This window comes from Simochromis diagramma, unplaced genomic scaffold (assembly GCF_900408965.1).
Source record: "Simochromis diagramma unplaced genomic scaffold, fSimDia1.1 OVJJ01000656.1, whole genome shotgun sequence".
Classification (NCBI taxonomy): domain Eukaryota; kingdom Metazoa; phylum Chordata; class Actinopteri; order Cichliformes; family Cichlidae; genus Simochromis; species Simochromis diagramma.
The window spans coordinates 1,060,840-1,087,862 of NW_024387038.1; the positions used below are offsets into that span (position 1 = coordinate 1,060,840).

The following is a 27,023-nucleotide window of genomic DNA, read 5'->3' on the forward strand; positions in this document are numbered from 1 at the left end:
TGTTCAACAAAGTTCCAGGGGGCAAAAGTGAAGTGAGGGTGATTTAAAAAATAATGCCATGAAAACTTGTTTATTTATTAGTTAGCCTCATGTAAAATGCAGTAAACTGAACCGTGACAGCACCAAATAGGTACCACCTTTGCCTTTTAAACAACACCAGATCCTCCTGGGTATATTTTATACATATATCTTACAGATAACAACATTAACTTACTGAGCAGTATGATTTATAAGAGCAGCACAGTACTGCGTGCCATGTTTAGTAGTACTTTCGTCCATACATGACCTAAACTCCCACATAACCACCACATGAACCATTACAAAGACACTTAAAAAAAAATAATTACCAATATGCCACGTTCCTGCGAGCTCATGATGGCACCTGACTTCAGTTCAGAAAACAAGTGTGCCTTTTAAGAGGATGATTGTGCTAAAGGTTTCACGTGGTACAAAGGAAACTTTTCGGCTAATAAGCTATTAGGGACAGGACAGAGAGAAGGAAGGGCGAAATTACAGAGGCAGTGTAGCACGAAACAACGACTTAGCTATTCTCTGTTAAGAAATGATGGACATGACATTTTCTGCAAAACCTTAGTGATTCAGGGACACATTTGAAGCGAAAGTGAAGTGCATGGCAATCTTTTCCGTCACCAAGACAACACTGTGTCCTGTCAGATAGATTGGATTGGTAATGGCTTTAAATACCAGAGTGTCTCTGTTTCTCTGTCCTCCCAGCCTCTCTCTCTGTATGTGTCTCTGTATATGTATATATATGTGTGTGTGTGTGTGTGTGTGTTTGTGCGTCCTACATACAAATAGAAATTGGTCGCTTTCAAATGGAGATGATGAATCTTTAGCTGTTGGAATAACTCTTTTCTTGGAAGTGAAGTGGGGTCAAAAGAAAAGTAATTTTTAATGCCACAGTAAGCAGTTAGGTATTAGTCACTGCATTTTTAAAGCTGTTTACAGAATTGTGTCCAAATAGGTTTTTTTCTTAGACAAAAGACACAAAGAAAAGTCAGAAAGAGCCACAAAGAGAGGCAGTGCAAGGGTGAATAGAGCAAAACTGACATCCTCCTTTTCCCATGCTTATCACATCCTTTTTCTTTTAACAGCCAGTTGTAGACACTTCCTTTTTATTGGAACTATATCTGTTCCTTCAGAAACATCACACACAGTTGGCAGTGGAATGCACAATTAGCATATTCATGAGATGGATACAGTGGAAACTTTGGAGTCGCAAGCGACAGGGGGTGTGGGGTGGGAAGCTGTTTGTGTGTGTGTGTGCGTGTGTGTGAGTGAGTGAGTGTGTATGTTTGTTGCGGAACAAAAAAGCAGATGGCACGGTGACTTTGAAAATCCAAAATTAGGTATGTTTTCATGAACTTCATGCTCATTGGCTATGTAAATCGCACAGTCAGACAGTCATGAAAGACAATGTTGTGTGTGTTTTCCAGCTTTTCCTCTGAGATCATGTTTGTTGATTGAAATCTGCTTGCTGCTTGGAGTCTCTTAACAGTTCTAATTTTGAGAGTGTGTACATCTTTGCGTGCATGCGTTTGTGCGTATGCCCTCACATGCTGTGTGTATTATATTTTATTGAAACTGACGTGCGGTCTTCTTAAATAACTGCCACGTGGACGCAGATCTGGCTTTGAACAGTGAGATGTTCCTCACGCCATGCCAGAACTACTTTTGATCATTTAAAAATGGAGACCACAGTCTTTCTGCCCAATTTGGACTCAACTTACATCATTTCTGAAAGGCTTGTTAAAATGTTGTGCTTTAACCACAGAGGACTCTCATGGATGTAGGGAAGGAGGACATGCAGAGGGTTGGTGTGACACAAGGGTAGGATGAGACGGAGGCAGGTGATCCTCTGAGGTGACCCCTAAGGAGAGTAGCAGGAAGATTTATTTAACTTGAGCAGAATAGCTTTGCTTGAATCACAGTATTACTGGGTCTTGGTGCAGCTGCTCAGTTCCTCCAGTGCCTGAAAAAAGCCACTTCAGGCTCCTTTAACTTAACTTTCTTCTTATTGGCTGCCTCTCAAAAACAGAAGGTCTGATCAGCAGGTGGGTGGGGCATGTGTGCTCACAACCACAACATGCACATCAGATGATGGTGTAAGGATATCCACTTGTAGGTGGTGTGGTACCATTATCTGACTAGTTAGGTTTATGAGTTAACTGCACACAAAGAGAGTGTATGCAGGCGACATGTGACATTTACTCATCTGCTGCAGTTTGTCTGTGAAAACTGCAATAACGTCTAATCTCTGAACTTTTAAACAGTTTTTTTGAAAGTGTTGTTTCGGCTTGCAGAGAGTCATTAGCTGAGTTAAATAAGGTTCGAGTGGTGCTAATTGTCCCGAAGCCAATCACTCAGATTACTGCCACTAATTAATGGCTTTTTCTGACTTTACAAACAATAGACAGTTTGTCCAGTTCTATCAAAATGCAAATGTACATTTTACAGTAGAGATAATAAACATAATGAGGTCAAATAAGAGTCCAAGCTACACATTTATCTCAAGGTGGAATCAAGTTTGTGTGTGAAATATATCTCCAAAGATAATGAAGGTTATATTGTTATAAGTACAGTTGTGTTATGCATATTGTGTGTGTGTGTTTTGTTATTAAACAAACGCATTCATCCTCTTACTTTGTTTGCTTGGATCAGAAGCATCCATTGGCTACCAAATGGCCAGCGCTAGCAAACCTAGCTAGCACTAGGTTTGCTAGTGCTAGCTAGCAAACCTAGCTAGCACTAGCAAAGACCACGTCTTTGTCAGGTGGACAAAGACGTGGTCCCCGTACCTTTGTAATACCATTGTTTATCTGTTCTCTTCAATGTACACTAATTATATCGAAAAATGTGAAATTCTGCTTTAATTCCACGTTTTCCAGGTCTTTATTATTTACTGAGATAAAGTGGGAAAAGCCTTACCACTATAGAGTGATTTAATTACTGTATTTCAAAGTGAAAGTAAATTAATTAAATAAGTCATTTTTAACATGTTAGCCTACTTTTGTAACATAAAGTATAATCACTGTAAAACTTTAGCAAGCTAAGTAAAGCCTGTAACTACATATTGACAACACAGCAGTGTTTCTCAAACTCAGTAAATGATGTTGATTGATTTCAGCTCTAATCATATTTATATACATACAATAAACAGATAAATACATTATTCAGCCAACAAAGACTTAATGTGTTTATGATGTTGAATTTTACAATCTTCAGTCTTGGTGAGGGCCTTTCCTGCTTTGGGACCTGATCAATAGTTAGTTGACTGCTGAGCTCACCTGACTATTGATCAGGTGAAGTCAATAGTCGGTATAACTTTTTCACAGCAGGCATGTGACTTATAGCAGCAAGTGCACAGTTGGGGGAAGTTTTGTCAATGATGACTGTTTCATCAGGTTGTTTGCATTAACACCACTGGCACCATGAACTGGCTCATGAAGATCATACTGTTGTGGCCACAGCAATGGTGACTGTTCAGAAACATTACATGGTCCCACCTAAAAGCTCTTTATTTAGTTTAGGTAGTGATGGATGAGCAACAGTTAAAAGCATCAGGCATAGATCACAATATTGTAATGTATATGCAGACAAACCCCTTAACAGTATATGATAAAATAGCTAAGGCCCCAGCCAACCGCATGGTAACCACTGGTCGCTAGGGAAAAATGTGCGTTCCCGGACCAGTTGGCGAGTGGTTGCAGGAGGCTGCTTGCTGCCGGTAGGTGCAGTTGACTGCAAAAAGTTACATGGTGTGGCACAGAAAACCGTTGCTTGTGTTCACCAGCTTATCTGCAAAACCTTGCTAACTAACTCCTGAATGGTACTGAAACGTGAAGTGGCAACTGTTTGCCTTAAAAGGAAAAGTTGTGCCAGTAAGCTTTGAAGGCGAACTGTCACTGCTTGTAGTTACCAAGTTTTTGCAGATAAGCTGGTATTTTCAGCGCAAAGCACCAATCCACTAGCGACCAGAACAGTCAGATTGAGCACCATCTTTGCGACTCACTTTACCAGTTGACTCCATTTCCCTCTGGGATTCATAAAGTTTGTCTTTTTCTGATTCTGATTCTGACTGCCAGCAACCTCCAGTAACCACTCCCCAACCGGGAAGGTAGTACACGTTTTTCCACAGCAACCAAGAGGCTGAAAACAAAGCGAACTCCGGCAGCAAAAGCGCAGCGTTTTTATCAGTCACCACTTTAATACAAGTTTGACTAGTGTTTAATTAGTAGTTTCAGAAGCTTTCTTACGTCCTTTTTTCTATCATTGGAATGCACCAATGGATGACTAAGTTCGTAAGTGGCCTGTCCTTATACACAGTATTTGTAATGCTGCTTTCTGTGTATGTGTGAATTTCAGACATGGCACGCCGTTGGTGTACTTTGGAAGGCGGCTTCCTGAGTTACTATGAGAGCGAGCGAAGCCCTTCAGCCATTGGCAGGGTGGACGCCACCGAAGTCATTAGCCTGGCTGTCAACCACACAGAGACGATGACTGGAGCTGGGTATGAATGCACACACAAATCAACTAATTAGTGAAAGTGAGTACATGTAGAAGAAAATCTAAAGGCTTCAGAAAATTGCTTCAGTCCAAATCACGGACTAGATTTCAAAACTTTTTATGTTCCCCTAAGCTTGAACTGATTCTTTTCAAATGAACATCAAACTTAATTTACCACTGTTACTTTAATATGGGTGTAAGACAGTGCCAACATTTGTTTTTTTTAATGTATTTCTTAAACATATATTAAACATATTGATATTTTTTTAAACTCACAATATGAGCTGTCCAGTAAGAACTCTTAAATAACCTCAAACCTCCCAGAGCAGCAACAAACACCCTATAGTAGCCCATGAGACTGTAACAGTTCTTTAAACCTCGCTCTTATTGGCTCATTGTCTTACTAAATTAGCCAACCTCTAAGTTTTGCCATGAAACTCTTCCTTAAAATCACCTCATACAATTTTGGATTTATCATTCCCTCAGTGAATCTATCCAGGCTCCGAGGTAGTGAAGCAAAGCCCAAACCATGATGCTCCCTCTACTTGTGCTCTATCCCGTGCTGTAATTACGTTTTTCAGGGTTTTTTTCCCCCCGCTTTCAGACAAAACATTATAAATTTTTGCCTAAACCTTCAACTTGAAACAAATTGAGATATCAGAGGGGGACAATGCTTCCATTAGCATCACTTTTATTCAGTGTTTTCTAACAGTGGAGCTACAAACGCAGATTTAGAGATTTCTGCAGAGATGTTGTGTTTCTACACTTGGCCCACTTTCAGGATTGAACGTTCTGCTCTTGGTGTGATCTTTGCATGATGCCAGCTCTTTTCTTATAGATGATTTGTGTTTTTGTGGGTTGGTTTACACTTTGGTCTTCATAAAGGCGTTTGTAGCTTTTTCTGGCTTTGCGCATCTCTACGAACCTTCGATGACCTTCAGAGTTGTTGCGATGTTTCACACCAATCCGTCTTTATTGTGTGCCATTATTTAGAGCCAGGGACACCTCTGCAAGTCACGCATCCCATCCTGGTCATACCAGATATTCACAGCTTTCCCTGCTGTGCTATTAATGTCGAGCATTTAACATTAATTTAAATCCAGTATGTGGGGACCGCACATAAATTACACTTTGCAGGAGATCAACAAGGTAATAAGGCTTTCATAAACACTCAACGTTTAAATTTACTCTTATTCATGCACATCCCTCGTACATAAGCATACGCAGCACAACCCTGCAGTTAAACTGCTTTGAAATGCTTCATTTGCATCCTCTCTACTAAATCATAATTTATGTGATTGTTAAATCTGCTTTAAGGACACACGTGTCACACATACACAAAAGGCATTTTGAATAATTTATTTCTTTTATTGGTTAAAATCATTTTTACCGCACGTGTTATTCATCTATTGCAGCACCGCAGCCTGCTTGACGTGGATGTATACCCAGGCTTCTGCTCTGTTTCTTTCCCCTCGTCGTGTGTCTCATTAGCATAACCTCAGACTGAGCATTATTCAGTTTTACAGAACCATCAGGGCTTTATGAGCGCTATGTTTACTATTTACTTTGGTGGGGATGCAGTTTTAACTGCCACTTCCTGTGTTCGTGTTACCGTTCCGCCTCACCCCGATCGCGTTCAGCACTCCTCAGTCAGATTATGATGCAGCTACACCACAAAAAAACAGCAAAAGAAAGTTGCTTTGACAACAAACTTTTATTTACTTATTTATTTATTTCTTGTGGAAGTGGTACAAACACTCAAAAAAAGAATCAGCAGATGTCCCCATACGTCCCCGCTCACGTGCGTCACACTCCCACTGCATCCTGTATGTGCGTTCATGTGCCTGTCCCCCTGTTCCCGAGCTCGGAGTCTGATAACTGCTTATGATTAAAGCATAAGCCAAGTCCTTAATGATAGCAGCAGATGTTATGAAGAGGAAACAATGCTTTTATTTGTAAATGTTATGTATACAGCCATTAGAGACACATCTGGCTTGCTAAAACTTTGACCTTTTTTAATGAGCTGGACACACACACACACACACACTGCCGTGACAGGTTACACTGATAATCATGCGTGTGTGTGTTTGGTGAGTTTTCTACAAAGCAGCATCGACTTGCACCATTTTTAGCCCTGCACATAAATCTCAGTTACAGGTCACGGCGTGACCTCGGCAACAGCTATTATTTCTCCGTCGCTGGCGCTCATAATGGCCGTGCGTTTCACTAGATTAAGCTCTGCCTCGCTCCGTCTCAATCCTGCAACTTCCAGCGTTCCCAGCATGCCCGTGCACGGAGAGAGCCGGGACGTCTCACCTCTCCACTGTCTGCCGCTCATGAATATTAATGTATGCAGATGACACACTCCCACCAGCAGCCTATCACCGCGCTGCAGGAGACCGTAGGTGTCATTTCCATTAAACATGGCATTTGGGTAATTTCACCGTGGCAGAGGACACCGTGAATTATAGCGCAGCCCCAAAACATACGTTGGCTAAAGTTTATGAATATTAGAAATCCATTCCTAAGGAATTAATGCAAAGGGAGTATGTTAGCTGGTGATAAGTAGATTTTTTTTTTCTCCTTGCCTAAAAATTATTTTCTTACTCATCTGCCTGTTCTGACAAGAATATTTGTAAGTCGATTCCAACCTTCAGATTTAGCTAAAAGCCCTGGAACTGCTTCTTTTTCCTCCTTTTTAGCTGCTTTTTTGGTGCGGTTTCATTATCTGTCATGTTCGTTATCATGTCCTCCTCTCGCACACAAGCTTTTTGGAAGAGCTTAGACGTCGACTTTGCAAGTGACATGGGGTTTCTATGTAGGGCAGGGAGTTTAGACTTTTCCGAGGTACACGAAAGCATTGAGGAGAAACTAAAAAACTACAAAAATACATGTAGATAAGTTTGTGCACATTTAAAACACAGGTAAGTCTTGTACTGCAGGTTTCCTCTGTGAGGAAGTGTTTCTTAACTCACTCTTAGTATAAAAAACTATTTTCCAGCACACTTAAAATAGCACGCACGTGTGTAATTGAAGCCTACTTGAAAATTGAATTGAACCAATTTAAAAATCTGGTCTCTAATAAGGAGGGTCAGCTTTTTACAGTAATGTGTGAAATATTTCCTTAATCATGGAGTTTTCACATGTGCAATAAAGGACAGAGAGCTCTTTTGATTGCTGTGATAAGGTGGCAGCATGAGCGTGAAAATTGAGGGTTCCTTATTTGATTTTCATCTGTGCAAAGTAGTAGAACTGAAACTCTTACTTAAAGAGTCCCGGATAAAAAGATGAGAGGTGTGGAAGAATCATATCTTTGGATATGCCTCCAAAGCTGCACAGGGAGAACGGTTCCATCTGGTTTCATCTGGTCGACCTAGGAGGAAACTGACGGTCAAACTTTAGGGTGATGCTGTGATCTTCGCAGCAGTGGCATCATTGTGCGAACAAAACAAAAGCCAGACAGAGTAGATTGAGGTAAAACATGCAAAATAACAAAGACAAAGAAGAAATATAGCTGATTTATGGCGGCAGAAGCGTGTTATAAAACTGTTTTGTCCCCACGGAGGAGGACATAGCTGGGAATTATCATTCTAATGTCCATGTACATCAAACTTGATGTCATACCCAAGTTTATCAGATCCGTCCTGCACAGCGTGGCGTGCAATAAAGTTTCTTGGGCTGCTAACAATTGCATCATTTGTATCATAGGTGCCTTAATTTCTCTTGTGGAAACATGGTGGGACCAGACAGACAGCTGTACATCCAGGACAACATTTTGAACATCTCCATATCTATATTCAGATAAATCTGACTAGGCTGTCTGATATGTGTCACTAAGACTAGATGGTCAGGCTCAGGCTCACATAAAAAGACAGACTTCAGACTCTTCTGAGGTGTAAACTAACTGAATCACCTCTTTGGTTGCACTTTAACCATCACAAAGCAAGAGACTAAATGTCATTATGTGTTCATTTTCTTATTTCAGTCCAGTTATTTTCTTCTGCTAATCCAATTCAGGGTCACATGGGGGTCTAGAACCTATCGCAGCTGTCATGGGGGGGAAGGTGGGTGCAGTCTGGACGGGTCACCAGCCTGTCGCAGGGATAGGTTGGAGAGACAGACAACCATTCGGGCAATTTAGAATCACCAATTAGCCTAACCCCATGTCCAAGTGTATGTACTTTGAGAGAAAGGAGCGCAAACACGAGGAGAACATGCAAACGCCAGAGCAATGGATTGGACAGACAGGGATTATTTTGAACTGTGAATCATGCAAAGCTGCTCTCACAGATACTAAAAAAAGGAATATAGAGTTGGAAGTAACCATAACAGGTCCCTTTTTAAGAAATCTCAAAGTTACGTCATCTCGCAGTCTATGAATAAATCCCACTACAGGACAGAGGAAAATGAGTGACTTCAAAGTAAACTCTTTACTAAAATTAGTGTTTCTATTGTTGTCGTGTGCTTGTTACCTCGTGTGTCGCTCGCCTGCTGCAGCGTGATTGTGATCTGTATCTTTTTTTTTTGTCCTTTGTTACAGTGCATAACCAACCTAGTGACTCTTTTCCCCTGCCTGAAAGTTACACAACAGCTAAACTTTCAAACTAAATTTAAACAACAGCAAGGACAGAAATATCCCTGCAGAGCTCTCTGCTCCATGAGAACAAATGCTGCACCCTGTACCAGGGCAGGTAGGACCGAATTCTGATCACCGTTTAATAAAGGCAGGTTTTTGCAGAAACCATCTTACTGCCTTAAGCTGACTTCTCCCACCAAACTGGTGTCCACATCAACTTTTTTTAAAGGCATAAAGTTTGATAACTACATGTAGTTCGCTGTTGTGCAGATAAAGTTTATCCGTGAGGTGGTCCATAGGGGACAAACCGTTTCAAACTGATGCCACGTACAACACAAAACAGTGACCCATGTTTGCTTCTTATAGCTCATGTTCTTGCTCACATCATTATTTCAACACCTTTCTGTCTCTCCTTCCTTCTAGTTTGCTTCCTGTTTCTTTCTCTCCTCTTCCCTCTCAGCCGCTCCCTCCCTCTGGGACTCTCATGATGCAGCGTTCATCTCTCATCTCTCTCTTGTCCTTTCTTTACAAAGGAATTTTCCCCAGCGCATCAAGGTAACCCCGCCCCCGCCGCTCTCTCCCTCGCACTTCCTCTAGGACCCCCTTTCTAACAAGCACCTGCAAGCCTCCCAGCGCGGAGGCAGCAGGGGGGGATTGCAGGGAAAGGGGGCGGGCCAGGTCACGCAAAGAGCGCACAAACACCCATGTCTCTCCTGTTCCCCTGACACGCTTTAGAAGCGAGCAGCTTGGCGCTGCCGTGACCCCAGCGACACGCCACCTTAAACAGCCGTCGCTGTAGCATTTAGAGCTGCCCTCGTTGTAGCGCACCAATAGAAAGAGAACTACTGCTCGCCAGTATGTACTGACCATTAAGCGAGTGATACTCTGACCCGTGCACCTTCACTGAGGGAGATGGAGGCAGAAACAACAGGAAGAGAAAGACCAACAAAGATTAATAGTTGCCTTTGGGTTGCAGACAGCAAGGGTTTTACCTGCGAGTGTGGGGATGGATGAGTGCATACTGCCTATTCTTTTTCTCTTTTTCCTTTTTTTCATTTCACGTGTTTGGTGCACGCACACCTTCAATTTTTATGCTCAAATATGTTTTCAGGCAGGTGAATATCCACCGATGGTCTGATCTGCAACACATTTAAGCAAAGACCTGTGCAGTGATCACAACAAGAATCTTATTGTTATTAAATGTTGTTAAAACAACCGACTGCTCCTAATTTTATAAAAGCTGTCCTCTTAATGTAGACAGTCGAGCTTGGTGGGTGAAATCCAATTAAGTCTTGTGATTGTGATATACGAGGGGGGGGGGGGCTTCTTTGTTGTTGCTTTATTTACAGATTGTCGATGGCATTTGTGTCAACACGTAAGGTGGGATAACACCTCATAAAGTGTGTTTCGCATTAAAAGTATAGAATGGTGGGAAAAACACTAAATACAGAGGCCACACATGAGCCGAAGTCTGTTTGAACTGTGCTGTAGTGAACATCTTTGATAATCATTTCCAGTTTGCAGTAAAACAACTTTAATGGTATTTGCAGTTTGCAATTAGTAATGGTTCTTTGAAGGAATGTATTTATTTGTACCAGTTTCTGTTTGACCCCTTTGTTAGACAGGAACATGAAATTTTATATGTGGTTTAATGAATTACAGCACCACAAGGCAATGTTAAATTAATGCATTGAAATTAATGAAAACTTTCTCCTTTTTTTTCTTTTAACCCATTTTTGCTCCAGTCCTTGTACCTAACCACTTATAGAGGAATGATTTTTTTTATTTTGTATTTTAAGCCACTTAAAACTGACCTTTGAATCATTCATGCATAGAAAAGCTTACAAAATATAAAGAAATGGCCGGTATCTGTACATTGGCAGTGTGTCTCTGCAACAAGTCTGAGGCACTGAGAGCACAGCAAAGATCCCACATATAGAACATTATAGAGGCTAAATACTAACGAACTTGTGTGCCAGAGCACCATAGGAGTGGTGAATAAACAAACTCGCCACTCTTAAACAAATCTGGTAGAAGAATGCAAAACAGAAGTGGCCTTTAGAAAGGCACTCAACTCTCAGCTGCTTCAGGAAAGCTGCCCAGCAGATCTGCCTGGATTTAACGTATGTATTGGTCGTGTGAAAACTGAAGCTAGATTTGGATGCTTCGTTAGCCGTTTTCTGTTTTTCTGTGTGCGTCTGTTAGGCCGTTTTCATTTCCTCGTATCTGATAGTGAGCTGTGCATCTCTGGCAGGGCTGTGTTTACCGTGGAGCTGTACCTGCAGACGGAGCGACTGCTGATTTTCGGAGCGGAAACACAGGAAACGCAGCATGACTGGATTCATGCGCTAACAAAGGTGACACAGTTTGCAGATACAGTGCACAATGACACTCGTAAACAATTATTTTCTTTGTGTCTTCAGTGAGCCTCAACCTACCTTTGCTTATTTCATTAAGAGATGTAGTCTCTCTTTCCCTTCCCTCACGTACTGACAGAATCATTCAACACTGCACAAACCTGTCCCTGTTTTATCCTCAACTCCCAGGAAACCCAATCATGGACACTGCAACACACAGCATCTTTAATCAATTCGTTTCTAGACCTAGGCACAGTTGAGTGTTCCTGTTTAAATTACAGAACAGTGTCTAAAGAATAGCAGTGAATGTGTCTACGGGTGTCTGTTTAAGGAAAATGAGGCTTCAGCTGTGCTATTAGTTTCACATTTTTTTAAAAAAAACAAAACAATAAAATAGGCTGTTGTCGTCACCCTGCTGGGCAGTCGAGATCAAAGCAACATAGAAGTTTCAAATTTATATCATGGATGTATCTTTCTTGACAGGGACGTCACCTAGGATTTTGAAACTGATAACACAGGTGTATCCACTAAAAATCTCAGAAAATATTGAATCTCAGTGACCTTGACCCAAAGGTTAGAGGTCAGTGGTCAAGTTTTCAGAAAATCTTGTCAATGTAATATTTTGCAATAACAATGCAAGTACTAGGAGGCTGAGGGGTAGCACTGGCCACTGCCAGTGTTTTTAATTATAGACATTCCTAATAAATAAGACTCCTTTTTGTTTACTTATCGGATCTGCAGTGCTTCATCCCACCTAAAGTTGAGGGACTAGTGCGGAAAGAGAGTGAACTGATTGGCAGACTCCACTACAAAGAAGGTCACGACCTGTACTACTGGAGGATGGGCTGGTTTATGCTGGAAGGCTCTTCCCTGCACTTCAGCTCAGGAGAGGAGGAGGGAGAGGAGGAAGTACTTCAACTCAAGCAACTGCAAGAACTCAGTAAGCATTTTTTCCCCTTGCCTCTCACTGTGTGCTCATGCTGGGAGCTCAGTGAAGTTGCTGTCTGTATCATTAGCCAGATAAGAAGTTAGATATTGTAACTCAACGTAGGTTCAGTGGTGCATAATCAGGTCTGAAAGTCCAGCAAACTTGAATTTAATAGACAGACCCTCCCTGTCTTGTTGAAGAAACTTTGCTCTAATAACTTTTTGTCCATGATAACGTAGTTTGGCTCCTGAAAGTCTTGGCTTTACTTCTCCTTTTTGACAAGTAACCATGAATCATCTTATCCAAGTATATTAAAAAATGCATTACATCAATAGCAAGGTTACTGTCTTTTCTCCAGTTTTGAATTGAGACACATTTACTGCACAGAAGTACGAGTGATTATAATTTCAAGATTCAGATTTTTGCACACATACTTGAATTCATATATTTAAATTCACCAACTCAGCCACCTAACAGTAACGACACCATGTAAAGCAATCATATGAAAAACTCATTAGACAAAATGCATTATACAAGTATAATCATGTGGGGGGGGGAAGTCACATGCACAGGACTGCTGTGCAGCTCTGTGCAAAATCACATACGCCCTTACTGCTTCCATAGGAATTAAGAGGAAAAGACGCAGGACGTGGGCACCTTGTAGTCCTTGAGTTGACCATGAACTCCTCTGTTTACCAAAGTATTCGAGAGTCAGATGTGAGGCTGTCTGTCTGACACCTTAAGCTTGACTGAAACTGGGTCATGCAACAGGGAAATGATCCCGAGCACAACTGCAGATCTGCAGAAGAATGGCTGAAAAAGGAAAAAAATCAAAGTGTTGCAATAGCCCAGTTTATGTCCACACCTCAGCCTGATTAAAATACTGAATACATTAGCAGAGCTGTATATAAGAAATGTCTGCAGACCTCATTGAATTGAAGCAGTATAAAGAAGAGTGAGACAAAATTCCTCCACACTGATGTGAAATAATGATAAGAAGTCATACAGAAAACCATTACTTTAAGTTATTGCTGTTAAAGCTGGCTCATCAAACTATTGAATCATAGGGTGTACGTCTTTCACAGGACTGCAGAGATTCATTTGAAAAACTTTCTTTTTTACATGACTGCAAGTTTAGCTTATAGGATTAATACAGAGACATGATTCTCAGTTTAAACATGAGAGGTCCCGCGTCTGAATCCCGGACGAGCCCCCAGTTTGTCACTGCCTAACTTGTAAGGCTGTAACAAAAAGGCTTGGCACACTATTTGCATTTCAACAAAGTAACTTTTAAAAAAAACTTGGCTACATTAAATGCAAATCTAATTAGATGTGGAAACTGGTGGGATCAGTGGTATGGACATGTATGACTACTAGCATGCTAGCAGACAGGCAGGTGAGTGAAAGACAGAAAGACGTGGCAACAACATCTTTACAGTTTGGGAACATAGGGTTCAGGTGCTCCCAGTTGGCACTGACAAAATCTTCCCTGGACTTCAGCAATCTGGAACTCATGCAGAGGAAAAATTGAGGGGGATCGTGGGACTTATTTGAATCACTATAAAACCCCCAAACTTTAATCCTGACTGCCTTTAAAAGAAAACCCATTACTGACTTATGTACACATAAAATTTATTTGAACCTAAATAGTAAAAGTTATATTGCTCTCTTAGTTAACACAAACTGTATACCTCAGCTTTCCCTAAATTGCCACAGTCTACATGAGCAAACAATCCCTTAAAAAGCTTCTGGTGGGCCTCTAATAGGCAATAAATCAGATTTTTTTTCTTTTTTAATCTCAGAGCCCAAAGCAACCATATCTGTTTCTGCTTGATAGTGTCAGCGGTCAATTGCTGTAACTTCATGATGAATGTGCTGAGATTTGTGGCTTTGTAGCATTCGCTCTATTTTCATATACTCTCTGTAATTTCCAAAAAAACTACCAATCCATAACACCCTCTTACTGCTTGCATTTATACCTACTTAATGATGTCGGAGGATGCAAAGACATTTCAGCTTCTCACACCATTACACATTTCAGCTGAATCTCACTCCTCTGACTAACTTAGTTTTCCATAATATGAAAAAGAAGAAAAAGAAAAGACAAGCTCGGAGAGGAGGAGCAGAGGAGAGAATAAGAAGCTCCTCCGGTAGAGTGAGGTCAGTAAATGTCAATATTACCTAATGCATCGACAGGCGATCGTCATTCAGATGAGATTCGGCTTCCCCAGAGCTGCTAACAAAATCTTTTATGAAAACATGATCTTTTTTTTTTTTTTTTTAGAAGAAGAAGAATTCATTGCTTTCAAAAAGCCACATAATGTTCACAGTATGAGGGTGTCACGGTAGCACTGTTCCCACAGCCCACTTACACGAATTTTGCCAATATGTTCTCATTTCTGGCAAAACTGCAAGTTATTTAAAGGACAGTCGGTGCGGAGTGGCTGCCAGTCAGCGTGGAAGGCTCAAAAGTTCACGCATAGTTTGGCAGATAATAAAGATTTTGGGACATTTCAATGAATTGCGCCAGTGTGATGTGCGAACAGAAGGAGGGGAGAATCAATGGATCTTTTTAATCCACTTACAGCTCGACGTGGATCAAATCGCGCAGAGCGCCGCCCCATCTTCTCACCTGGGGCGGGATAAAGAACTGCAGTGGTGTTCATTTTTATTCCCGGCTTTCTCAAACCATATTTGTCACAGCCGGGGAGCCGTTAGCGCCAGAAGGGACTGTGTTTTGTCAGGGGATGGTAGGTTCTGGAGCACTGAAAGGATCCCTTTAGGATTCACAGTCTGTGACATGGGATTAACTGTTATTTTCTCTACAGTGACACCACCGCATGAAAGGTGCCCCTGTGTAACACTCGGGGATTAAATAAATACACTTTTCAATTAAAAAAACAAAAACAAAACATGTTTCCAGCACGGTTCACCTCAGACTGCATCAGTTTTATTTGCAACTGTGATGTCTGAGGATTTTTTCTTTCTTTTTTATGCATCTGGCTGCCAGAGTTATAATCATTCCAGTCACCTCTAAAATGCATTTAAAAAAGATTTCCCGCTGACGATAAAGCACAAGCCTTAATTTTTGTCTTTTATTCGTTTTATTCTTAATTGCCTCGACTGTCATTTATTCTCTATTCAGCCCAATGACTAAACATAATGATTTATTGATCCTTGCCAGTTATTCGGTATTCATTTCTCTTGGCTATGAAGCACTTGTAACTTGTTAACAGCAACAAAAAAGAATCATATCCCCAAAAGAATGAGAGTGCAATACGTCTTAAAACGGCTTCCCGGGGGCTCAGCTGTGTACTTGAGAGGAGATTGATCTTTTTGTGATGTCTTGTGTCAAGATATCTGCGGCACAAATAACAAGAAGCAAAGTAAAATGAGGAGAAAATGACAGATAGAGCTCGATAATCATTAACCTGTCACGGTGCACAAATCAGCCTTCCCACCCAGAACTTTGTGAAATGAAAGGTTTTCAAACAAGATAAGCACATTAAGTTTAAACTCATTCAGTGCGATTTTTCTCAGTGGATTTCTCTATCGGCACTGGCCTAAATAGAAAAAAAGGAAGTTAATCCCACTGCTCTGCTCAATCATCTAAAGTTTGAGATAGGCATCAGCACAAGACTGCTGTCCAGCATATTTGGCAGTCACATTTAAAATGTGTCCACAATGATTTTTAAAAAACTCATTTTTAAGATATGTAACAATCGCCAGTCACAGCTAACACGTGTTTCAAAGTCGCTGATAATTCAGCTTTAAATGGATGCTAACGTTAGAAATAGCCAATTCGGATTAGATTAGAAATTTTCTCTTAATGACATGCTACAACGTTACATTAATATGTTATGTGTCATTTGATTTTTCTGAACAGTATCAGTAAGTTTGAAGGTGCTGTTATGGAAAATGGGGAATACCATGTAAGTCCACTTTTCCAGATACATCGATGAAGGTCCTCCCTGGAATTTCTTTAACCTCTTGTAGCACTTTAGAGCTCAATTAGTGGCGCTAATAACATATACACAAGATTGCTTATAGGGTGCTTACAGATAACAAGATACAAATGGTGCCAAAACATCATGACACAGTCTTGTTTTTATAGGAATATAACCAGATTACGACCACTTGGCAGACAAGTTAGTCAGGTCTGCTATTTCAAAGAGACCAGTTGCAGACGACTTGCACTTCTCGGTGTAGTCTGTGTTTATAAATTAGACTTCAAATATTATCAAACCTTTGCTAATCTGTCTGAAAGTGATTGCAGTCAGTTTGAGTCAGGCTGTGATTGGTTGGAGACAAGTTGCCTCCCACCAAGTAACCTGTGCAACTGCCAACTACCACAAATGAGTGCAATCGCTCGTTGACCACTGGTTTTCCTACTTGCAGGGATATCGCAAACCTTTTTTGCCGGTGTGACAAGCGTCATAAAATTGTGAACCTTTTTTTTAGTAGCCGGTAAAAGTGACATCTAAATCGACCGAAGAAACTGAAACTGGCCATCACGTGTGATAGGTAAACCAAACACAGAAATCAAACATATTGCACAGTCACACAGTAGGTACCTGCCGATCTCAAAGTAACCACACCCCAAATAATACCCCGCTTTATTGTCTTTACTGTAAATAGTTCCATATTTTTCAAAATGAATATCTGTATGCTATAACAGTGATTGAGACACAGACAGTAAAAAAGATAAATATAGCTTGTGGAAGTCCCTTAAACCTGCATTATTTTTAATGGTCAGCAGGGGGCGACAACTCTAGTTGCAAAGCCTTTTGGCTGCATAGAAGTATATGGAAAAAGGGCCCTCTACTCTCTTGCTTAGTGAGCTCAGTAAACACAATTCTGATGATTTGAGTCGTTTACAGTTCATATTGAATAAAACATAAAGTTAATTTTTAAGTGTTGGTCAGCATTTGAGTCAGAAAGAAGATAAGTCGAGATCAGTGGCTACCAACTTGTCAATTGCAAGTCATTAGCCAATAAGCATGCAGTGTTATCTATCCTACAGTCTGATTCACAATAGCTATGCTCATCTTTTATTGTATGACTGAGATGAGTCATTTTTCTAAAACATATAAATAGTCTGACAAACAGACTTTTATTTACAGTATCTTTCCATGCCATAGACAACCAGCAGGAGTTGCAAGTACGGGGAAAAAAATAAAAACAATCCACTTTCTTTCTTTCCAGTTGTATTTACTGACAGCTCAGTTCCTAAAACACCACCATGTGTAATCAGACCCGAAGCCCTGCAGAGGTGGGACGGTCATATTGTGAGCTTATCACATAATACTTGTAAAAATAAAAAGGGGAATCAAAATGCGCTAATGGAAATGTGGATTTAAAATTGCTCACATTTTGTGAACAAAAACTTAATGAAAATTTCCTCCAGGAAGCTCAGCGCAAATTAAAGAGAGAACAAGGCCGCAGAATTAGTTCCTTATCACACAAACATATTAAGTAATAAAAAATTTCCAACTGAGCTGTAAGATGGATAAAAGAGGATTGCTGTGTGTTTGTTCAAACGGCTATGACAAGTGTTTTACATTTACCTGATAACACTGTTAATAAACCTCTCTCAAGTCAATATCAGTCTCTGAAGTTCTTTGCTTTCCCCTTTTGTTGCTTGGATCAGAATGAAACACTGCGCCCTTGAAAATCTGCCAAAGAAAATAAAAAGCAAATTACTTGTTAAGAGAGACTTTTGGGGATTAATAGTTTTTGCTGTTTAGCTCAACATACAAAGGCCTATACGAGTACAAAGGATTTGCTAGCCAAAATAACACTGTGATGTGTAATGCTTTTACCAGTCGTCTATCTCGCTTGTGCCAACAAATTGAATTGTGTCTGTACAGATTATTGATCAGTCTGTTAAATATTCAGTAGAGGAAATTGAAAAGTTTTTTTCTTGTCACTCTAAAGTAATGACAGTTATGGATATTTCACATAAAGAATAAACTACACACATAGGAATTCTTATTTTTTTCCCCTCAGGGTACCGAGAGTCTGACTGAACCAGATTAATAGTGGGGTTAGTTTTAGCAGGACTGAAAGCAAAGGGTAGAAAAAGGTAGAAAATCAATATAACTCGACTTGTATAGCTTTCCAATTTATAGATTATATCTTGTTTGTTTAATCCTGGAGAAACAAAGTGTGAAGGACACTCTAAAGTTGAGTTAAAGTAACCAGCAGCAGAGTCCTTGTAGAAGCACGTCTTTCCCGTCAGCAGCCAGCTTATTGCCATCGAACAGTTATTTTAGGACCGAGCTCCTGCCTAAATCAATGAGGCGAGAGCCATAAGTTTTATTTCAGAGGTCACCGGGATGCAAAAACCTTCCCACAAAACGCAGTTTGAAAGTGTTTATCTCCCAAATGATGTTCCTCCTCTGCGTACACAGCATTAACTTAACATTGTGTGCCAACCAGTCCATCACCCTTAGCTTATTCTACCAGAGTCCTAAATAAATACAATGATTGATTTTTGATTAATTAAAAATCCAATACTCCAAAGTATCTTTGGATTTTCATAAAACGTATATGTTATTTATATACTTGTGTATACTTGTGTATGCTTTGCCTGATTTTGCTGCTTACCATGTTTGTGGTGTTCCAAAAACATGTGTTACACAGTGCCCTCCGGTGGGCAAACTATGCAACATCAACACATAACAGAAGCTCTTTACTTTTAAAACTTTCACTTTCAAATTGGCCAATAGAAAGTAATAGCAATAACAGCAGCCTGCTGATAAATTGGTCAGGCTCAAATCATGTACCTCAGTCCTCAATCACAGAGAACTAGAGTCTTGTTGGGGACCATCTGGCAACAACCGGTAGTTAGGGAAAAATGAGTCATTGCTGGAGGTTGCTGCCCTTTTAACACAGGCCTGGTAGAGACTGGTTGCTTGGTAAACATGTATATTTCCTGACCAGTTAGCGACTGATTGCTTGCAGTCGCTAGCATGAAACTGGTCACACAGAAGTGCACAGCGCTGTACTGAAAACCTTGTGATTTTTTTGGTCCTCAGTAGGTTGCCGCGGTCACCAATAGTTTGCATGGAAGATCTCAGCTAGTCTGCAAACACTCGCAAATTACTTGCCAACTGGTAGTGAAAAATACAATGCAAACAGGAAACGGAGAACATTTACCTTCATAGGCAAGGTGTGTAAAGCGCTTTGAGTGCTCAGAGTAGAAAAGCGCTATATAAGAACCACTTCATTTTCCATATACCATAGAGAAATTGCACTTTTTCAAATGTTTTGGTAGCAGCAATACGTTTTACTTGTGTCGAAAATTATCCGTTTCCAGTTTGCATTATACTTTATTTTACAGATAAGCTAGCATCTTCCATGGCGACACCCACTAACCACCCACCAATTGGTTGGGCAATGTATATGTTTAGTGATCAGATTTTTCTAGGTGGTCACCAGCTGGTGTCTAGGCCTTAGTAACTGTGGTTTTAAGTAAATAATATTTAAATAAGTTGGTAAACTATGGATTCTCCTATATATTTCTATGCAGGACACTTTGAGTGCCACATCCCTGCTGTTACAAGCTATAGCACACGTATAGGATAGCTTTTTTAGAAAGATGTATCCATATTATGGATACAGTCAGCCAAGAAGAAACCAAATACACTCTTATATCTATCTGTACTTTAGTAATGAGTAGATACGCCCGCCACCACACTATAGAAACTGAATTTCAACTACACACAAAATTTTGACCATCTGATTGGCTGTTTGGGGCCAGCGCTGCTATTTTTACTGTTACTTACTAGATTTCTACACAGGATTTGTCTCTGTGAGGAGAAACGAAGCGAAAACGCTCATTTTCCCCCGATTTTTAATCTTCTGTAACAAAGCATGTAATTGTATAGCAAGTGTTTCTACTGAGGTACAGACCAATCTCCAAAATTCAACAGTTCTTTAAGGTGAAGTCCTGCTTCTTTTTTCGATTTTGTATCTTTCTGTCTATATATGTGAGCACAACCAGTGCTCGAGTGTGATGAAAGTGCCAGATGTTGTTGCTAGGAGATTTGTGCAGAGCCTCATATCTTTTTTTGTACTTTCTCTGCTGCGTGTGATTGTTGCTATGATCCAAGCAGCTGTTTGAAGCCCCAGAAGAGATTATGGCAGAGCGCTCGAGTCCCTGAGCCCAGTTTCTGTGGATCTTACACTCTTATTCCGATTTCAAAAGATTGATTCTGCAAAAGAGGAATGCCAGTAACCTTGTATCTGTTTTCCTTTCCTTTCTGTCTTTTATTTGATGTCTTAAATACTGCGCACAGTGCAATCTTGTTTAGTTGCATTTCAACCAAATTTATGTAAACCTTGATGACAAATGAAACCAGTGTTTACGCCCCACTTCCCTCGCTTGTTTAACTCGGCCGTCAGACGCTCGCACACAGCCTGAAATCATGTTTCCCATTACAACAAGGAAACGCTATTAACTCCAATGCATTTGGCATTTTCCATCACTGCACTGTTTTCTCACTTATCTCATTTTCCCAGTGTATACCTACACCTTTGAAAAGCCCAGTCAGATATGTCTAGATATATTTTAGCAGGGTGTTATTTAACTGATTTAAACAGCAAATGTATACTTAAGAGCCGATGAATGAATGCATCACCTCTCAAGTTCCATGACGAAAGTTTTCTCAGGCTTTGGAGTGAGATCAAATAATTCTAAAGATGTTGCTCATTTGAATGTATGCCTGCATTTTCTAAAACTTGTTGCCTTTTTTTTAACCCCACCCCCCCAGCTGTCTCCATACATACTGAGGGTGAGGACAAGATCCAAGTCCTGCTGATGGTGGAGTGTGGAAGGTATGTCTCTAAGGGGGGGAGAGGGAGAGGAAAAAAGCCTGTGCTAATTGGAACTGTATTAGCAATACAGCAACAATATGCTTTATGCGGTCCTGTTAGCTTCAACTCAGCCTTTTGTCTTGTTAGTCCAAATGCACCTTACCTACTGTAACCATCCAAGGTAATTAAAACCTCGCCTCAGTTAGAGAGAAGGTGTGAGATGGCACGTAGCATCGCAGCCCTCACACAAGCCAACCAGTTTAGTCTCGCTTTTAGCGTCGTGCAATAAAACTTTGTCTTTAATTGCTGTTTGTTTGTATGTTTTTTTTCTTCCTTTCTTTTTTTTTTTTGATCAAACCTACTGGGAAACCAGCGGTTGTTTATAGACGTGTGTTCTGTAGAAGCTCTTTGGATTCCTTTAATCATGTCGGTTGTTAATTTAATGACTTAGCAGCGCGTTTCTAAATATATGAACTTAAGGTCATCGAATAGGAAGCACCGTGTTGTACGGGCAAATCACAGGATGGCATTCTTCACCAGTAATTACTGTGTTTCTGTCTCTCTTTTTTCACATATATATAAATAGAACAGTTTACATTCATGGCTTCAACAAGATGGATTTCACCGTGTGGCACTCTGCTATCAAACTGGCTGCTGGCACAGACGGCAATGCGCTCGGCGACCAACAGCTGACTAAAAACAGCGTTCCTATTATAGTCGACAGCTGCATTGCTTTTGTCACTCAGTATGGTGAGCTACATTGTATCTCTCAGCTAAAAGAGTTTGTTGTTTTTCTTTAATTTGAAAAAAGAAAGTTCTGCATTACTATTATTATGATTTCCCCTTGAGCAGCTGATTAATCCAGTGCACTGTGTTGCGATGAGAGTTTCATGCTTTCTAATGTTGTCTGGCAATGCGCTGCCATTATCCTATCTCTTCCCTTTTAAAAAAACAGTTTTAGAAGTGTGGAAAATAAATGTAGCACAACTGCACTCTGCTGTTAATCAGAGGAACGCTCCATACAAAGTTAGAAACTGCATCATACAGAGTCCTGGCTTGGTTAATGTATGGTAACTGTGGACTTTTACAGTGTCACGGTAAGTAGTGTGCTGTATAATGAGGGATTGGAATAAAAGTTAACTCTGAGTGAGACTGTGAAATGGCACAGAAGGTTAATATACCTTGCACTGACAATTTTATTCCACCTGCAATTTAGATTCAAATGTGCTTATGCAACATTGTTAAATCCTACAAGTCACACTGTCCATAAGGCTGCTTACTTTTCTATAAATGCATCCTGTCATATAGAAAATCTACATGCTGTCATTTTCTCTTGGAGATGCTACACGGCAGAGCTATTTGTCATTTGGACAGAACATGTGCAGAAGGAAGCTGGCGATTTCTTATTAATCAGCTGTCTTCTGACACTGTACCCAGGTTTGTGCCAGGAGGGAGTCTACCAGAGGCCTGGGAATCCTGGTCGAGTGTCTCACCTCCTGGAGGAGTTCACCCATGATGCCCGTAATGTGAAGCTGAGGGAGAAGGAGCACCAACTTCAGGATGTGACTGACACGCTGAAGAGCTTCTTGTCTCAGGCAGAAGATGCACTACTGACCAAGGAGCTCTATCCATACTGGGTGTCAGCTCTGGGTGTGTGAGCTTTCTGGCATGTGGGATGTCAAACACTATAAAGTCTGCAGAGTTGTAGGAAAGAGAGAAATACACAAGTCCACCATGCTAAACTGTGTGAATTTGCAGAGTAATTTTAAACATATTGTAAAAACCCTTTTGTGGCATGTGTTTGAACATAAGCTTTTGTACTTGTGTTTATTCATTTTATTATATTTCTTCTCTGCTTGGTTCGGTAGATGAGAAGAGCGAAAGGCAGAGAGTGAAGAAGTACTCCGCTTTCATAGAGAGCTTGCCAAAGATAAACAGGTCAACCCTTGAAGCCCTGCTGCAGCATCTTTACAGGTAAAAACGCACGAGATCACAGGCATCGAGCTCTGACATGTTTAGCATTTGTGTTAGTGAAGCTGTTTTATTACAAAGGTCAACTTTTACATTCTGGGAGGGAAACTTTAAGGGTTTTTAAAAACTCGAAACCCGAGGCGCAAAGACGACTTAAACAACATTGTATTAATAAAAATAACACAACACAGTAAATAAGATGATAGAGCTGGTTTCTAACCACTAACCCTGTACTCTAAAATGCATCTTCTATTTATGTACGCTCGCTATCCACACTAATTATGTGCTACAGATGGAGCAGTGGAAACTGCTGCACCTACACAGTGCAGACAGAGTGGGTGAGACACAGACAGAGAGAGACCAGGAACTATTTTTTAATAACCATAAATAAGTGGAAGGATATCAGCCTACCAGATAAACTTGTTGAAAATCCTAGCATTTGCCAGATTCCTTATTTCTCTGTAGTTTTTTGTAGCTGTTTTTATACATGGAAAACAGCTAAGCTCATAAGCTAATTAGCTGCATTAGCTAACCAAATTTATCCTACCTGTGCTTAGACTTCACAGGTATATATTTTTTCTGCTATAATCTAATTTTATTTAAATGTTTGTGTTTAAACAAACTTTCATTCTCTAAAAAATTATGTTCAGTGGAAGGGAAAACAGTGCTGAATGCTAAGAAGATAGCTTTAGCCGTTTAAAAGTAGCACATCTAGCTGTTTCAGAGCATCACCACACAGCTAGTTAGCAGCTAAAAGCTAAATGAACCTATTTGTTAGCAAGCTAATGTTGCTAGTCAGTGCTGAGATTTGGCATTAAAACATTACTCATAGCTTTCTGGATTATATGTATTTTACATATTTTGCAAAGTGCAGTCCAAATGCCGTAGCATCAGCTTACACAGATATAGTAACTGTTAGGAATAAAATGATTAAATAAAGCTGGTTTTTATGATTTTTATATACACATTGCGATTTGCTCATGAAAGAGTTAGCACTCTGTGTTTTTTTTGAGGGTGGGAAGCTTCATTCAGCGCTATGACTGAATTGAATTATTGTGATTGATGTAGAGTGCAGAGGTTTTGCAACATGCTTACTTATCATAACTAGTTAACAGTTAGGATGATTTTTAACTTGGCGCCGAGCTACCTCAATGAGCTTCTCAGGTTACACACTCCTGTCAGAGCACTTAGATCTGCTACCCAAATTCTTCTGGAGCAACCTCACTCTCGGCTGAAGTCTCGCGGTGACTGCGCGTTTGCTGTAGCTGCCCCGGTCTTATGGAACAACCTTCCTGTCGCTATCCAGGCGTCTGACTCTATGCCACTGTTTAAATCACGGCTTAAGACTTATTTGTTTAATCTTGCCTTTCCACCTAGTTAACACTTGGTGTGCGCTGGTACATTTTTTATGCTTGTGAACTACTTTTATATCTTATGATTGTCAAGGTTTTTATAATTGATACGTGCCAGGTCCTTTCTCTTTTCCCTCCCATCTCCCTTTTCCTATTTTATTTTTGTCAAGCACCTTGGTATACCCTTGGTTTTTTTAGTGTGCTTTATAAATAAAGTTTATTATTTTTGTCTGAGCAGAATGTCCCGAACTTAGACAAACATGACATTTGGATCCTTGAGTTATCAGTAACAAAAAATGCCCACGGCACACACAGGCAAAGTTGAGTGCCAGACAACTTAAGTTTTGCCATCCATTGTTTCACTTTTTATCACTGGTATCAACTTCTGTCTCCTGGGGCCAGCAACACAATGTAGCAGTTAGTCATCTTTTGGTTGTTAGCAGATGGATATGACACGAAAACATCTTCACGCAGTGTAAAGTCAAAGGAGAACCAGGGTCACATCTGCATGACCCAGCATCTTCGTGATGCACAAGTTTTTCTCTTACTTACTGCAGCAAAGTTCAAAACCAGCCTAATTAGTTCGACCACTTTTGCAGCAACTTGTTGGCACTAATTGGGATTAAAAACCCATTCTTTGATAGCTACTTTGCAGTATTATGCATTTGTAAGTTGTCCTAATGTTCTTATCTGACCTTGTTGCTGATGAAACAAGTGTGGCTCTCCAGAGGCCGCTCTGCATCGCAGACAAAACGAGCATAGCGGTTCAAAGGTCACGAGGCCCGAGCGGCCCTCTGGTTGCTGCTTGTCGCCTGCTGATTAGCTGCATTGTTTCCTCTATTCCCCTAATGACCCCCGTTTTTTTTGTTTGCTTTTTTCCCCTCCATCTGACCAATACTGTTAAATATTCTTTCAAATTAAGTCTGTTTGCTGAACAGTGAATGCACTGAAAAGTTGTTGTGGGGGGAAAAACAAACCAAGCTGAGAAGAAAAAGATTGTTTTTGTGAAGTAACAGTGTCCTTCGGTTGAAAGCGATGAATCAATTCCATATTGTTTCTAGCGAGCGCTGGCATTTTTCAACTGAGACAGATTGTGTGGCTCATTATTAAAGACTCAGGCAATTAGCAAACACATAGCTGAGGTCTACAAAACGAGCGGCGCTATTTCTGGCTGTGCGCTGCTTTTTGTTTCTTTTCATGAAAATCATATATTTTTCCCTCAGTTGGTTACACCGCTGAATTCTCTACTTCTTCACCTCTGGATAATTTGAACTGTGGAGATTTCTAGTAATAAATTATAGCCGTCTCGCGCGTTGTGGACTGAAACTACTGATTTACTGTTTGTTTTACCTGGAGTGGAAATGCAGAGACAAACAACACAGAAGATACAGAACCAAAGAAAAAGCTTGCACAACTTTGATACTGTGCTGCAGCTACAAAAACCCCTTCTTCCACCTCTTATGTTGTTTTTTAAATATAAGCACACCGCTGTCTTCGTGTATCATTCACTCGATTTCCCTTGGAAACCTGCAGTGGATAGATTTAGCTCCTTTTGATATAGATTGTTTAGAGAAGACTTAATTGACTTGATGCTTAATTTGGAGCGAGGCCCGATGTTTCATTCAGCTCTCTGTATGCTCGTGCCACAGCGAGTAGTATGAGTGGGCTTTAGAGGCCACGAGAGCGATTCAGCAAAAGATATGAGCCACTCGTGTCGGCCTGCGGGTACATTAAGGGATTTTCTAAGCATGTTTCTCTCTGTTATTCAGGATCCAGCAATGCTCCCACCTGAACCGCATGCCAAGTGAAAAACTGGCTTCCGTTTTCTCCTCCTGCCTGTTCCAGACTCGAGGACAAACCACACAGGAAATTAGTGTGGTCCACGACCTAATCAGCAACTACATTACGCTCTTCAGTGTAAGTCTGAAATGTTCTTGTGGGGTTTTTTTTTCTTTTGTGTTGATAACCACGAAAAACCGATTGGACTGAGCTCAGCTGCTTGACATGGATCTTCCTCTTGTACCTTAGATAGCATCCAGTTTTTATCACATAAACACACATTGCATAAGTTATAAAAAAAAACTAAAAACAACCAAAAAACAAAAACAAGACGGTTGGTACATTCAGTAATATTCAACTCAGGTTATTGCCGCGTTGTGTTATTGCCAAATGTACGCTGCACAGACAGGTGGCACAGATTATATTAATAAAGGAAAAACAGGTCACCTAGAACAGAAAAGTAACAGTGGACTCTGTGGTTCAGGACATGTTTGGTCGAAGTAAAAAACGAGCCCAGCCTTGTAAAGCTCTCTTCTATATGTGTGGAGTCTTTCTGGTATCACCAATATATCTGATGCTATCTTTAGGAGTAAACGACCATTTTTTTCTTATGTTTCTTGTTTTCTGTTGTTGGGTTAAACAACTTTTAACTGTGATTAAAGTTAATGTGCTGTTTATCTTTCGTTCCTCGTGCCTGGCTCACGTGATTATAA

The 27,023-nt window shown here is 40.4% G+C and overlaps 1 protein-coding gene across 6 annotated transcripts in view; it reads left to right on the forward strand.

Annotated features, from left to right (window-relative positions):
- Positions 1-27,023, forward strand: part of zmp:0000000660 (arf-GAP with Rho-GAP domain, ANK repeat and PH domain-containing protein 2) — a 164,403-nt gene that overhangs the window by 108,257 nt on the left and 29,123 nt on the right. For all 6 annotated transcript variants that reach the window (XM_040043485.1, XM_040043487.1, XM_040043482.1 and 3 more), the window contains 8 exons: positions 4,387-4,531; positions 11,358-11,460; positions 12,202-12,400; positions 21,166-21,229; positions 21,795-21,958; positions 22,646-22,858; positions 23,077-23,182; positions 26,301-26,448. In XM_040043485.1, coding sequence (XP_039899419.1) covers positions 4,387-4,531; positions 11,358-11,460; positions 12,202-12,400; positions 21,166-21,229; positions 21,795-21,958; positions 22,646-22,858; positions 23,077-23,182; positions 26,301-26,448 — 1,142 coding nt within the window. The remainder of the gene's footprint in view (positions 1-4,386; positions 4,532-11,357; positions 11,461-12,201; positions 12,401-21,165; positions 21,230-21,794; positions 21,959-22,645; positions 22,859-23,076; positions 23,183-26,300; positions 26,449-27,023) is intronic.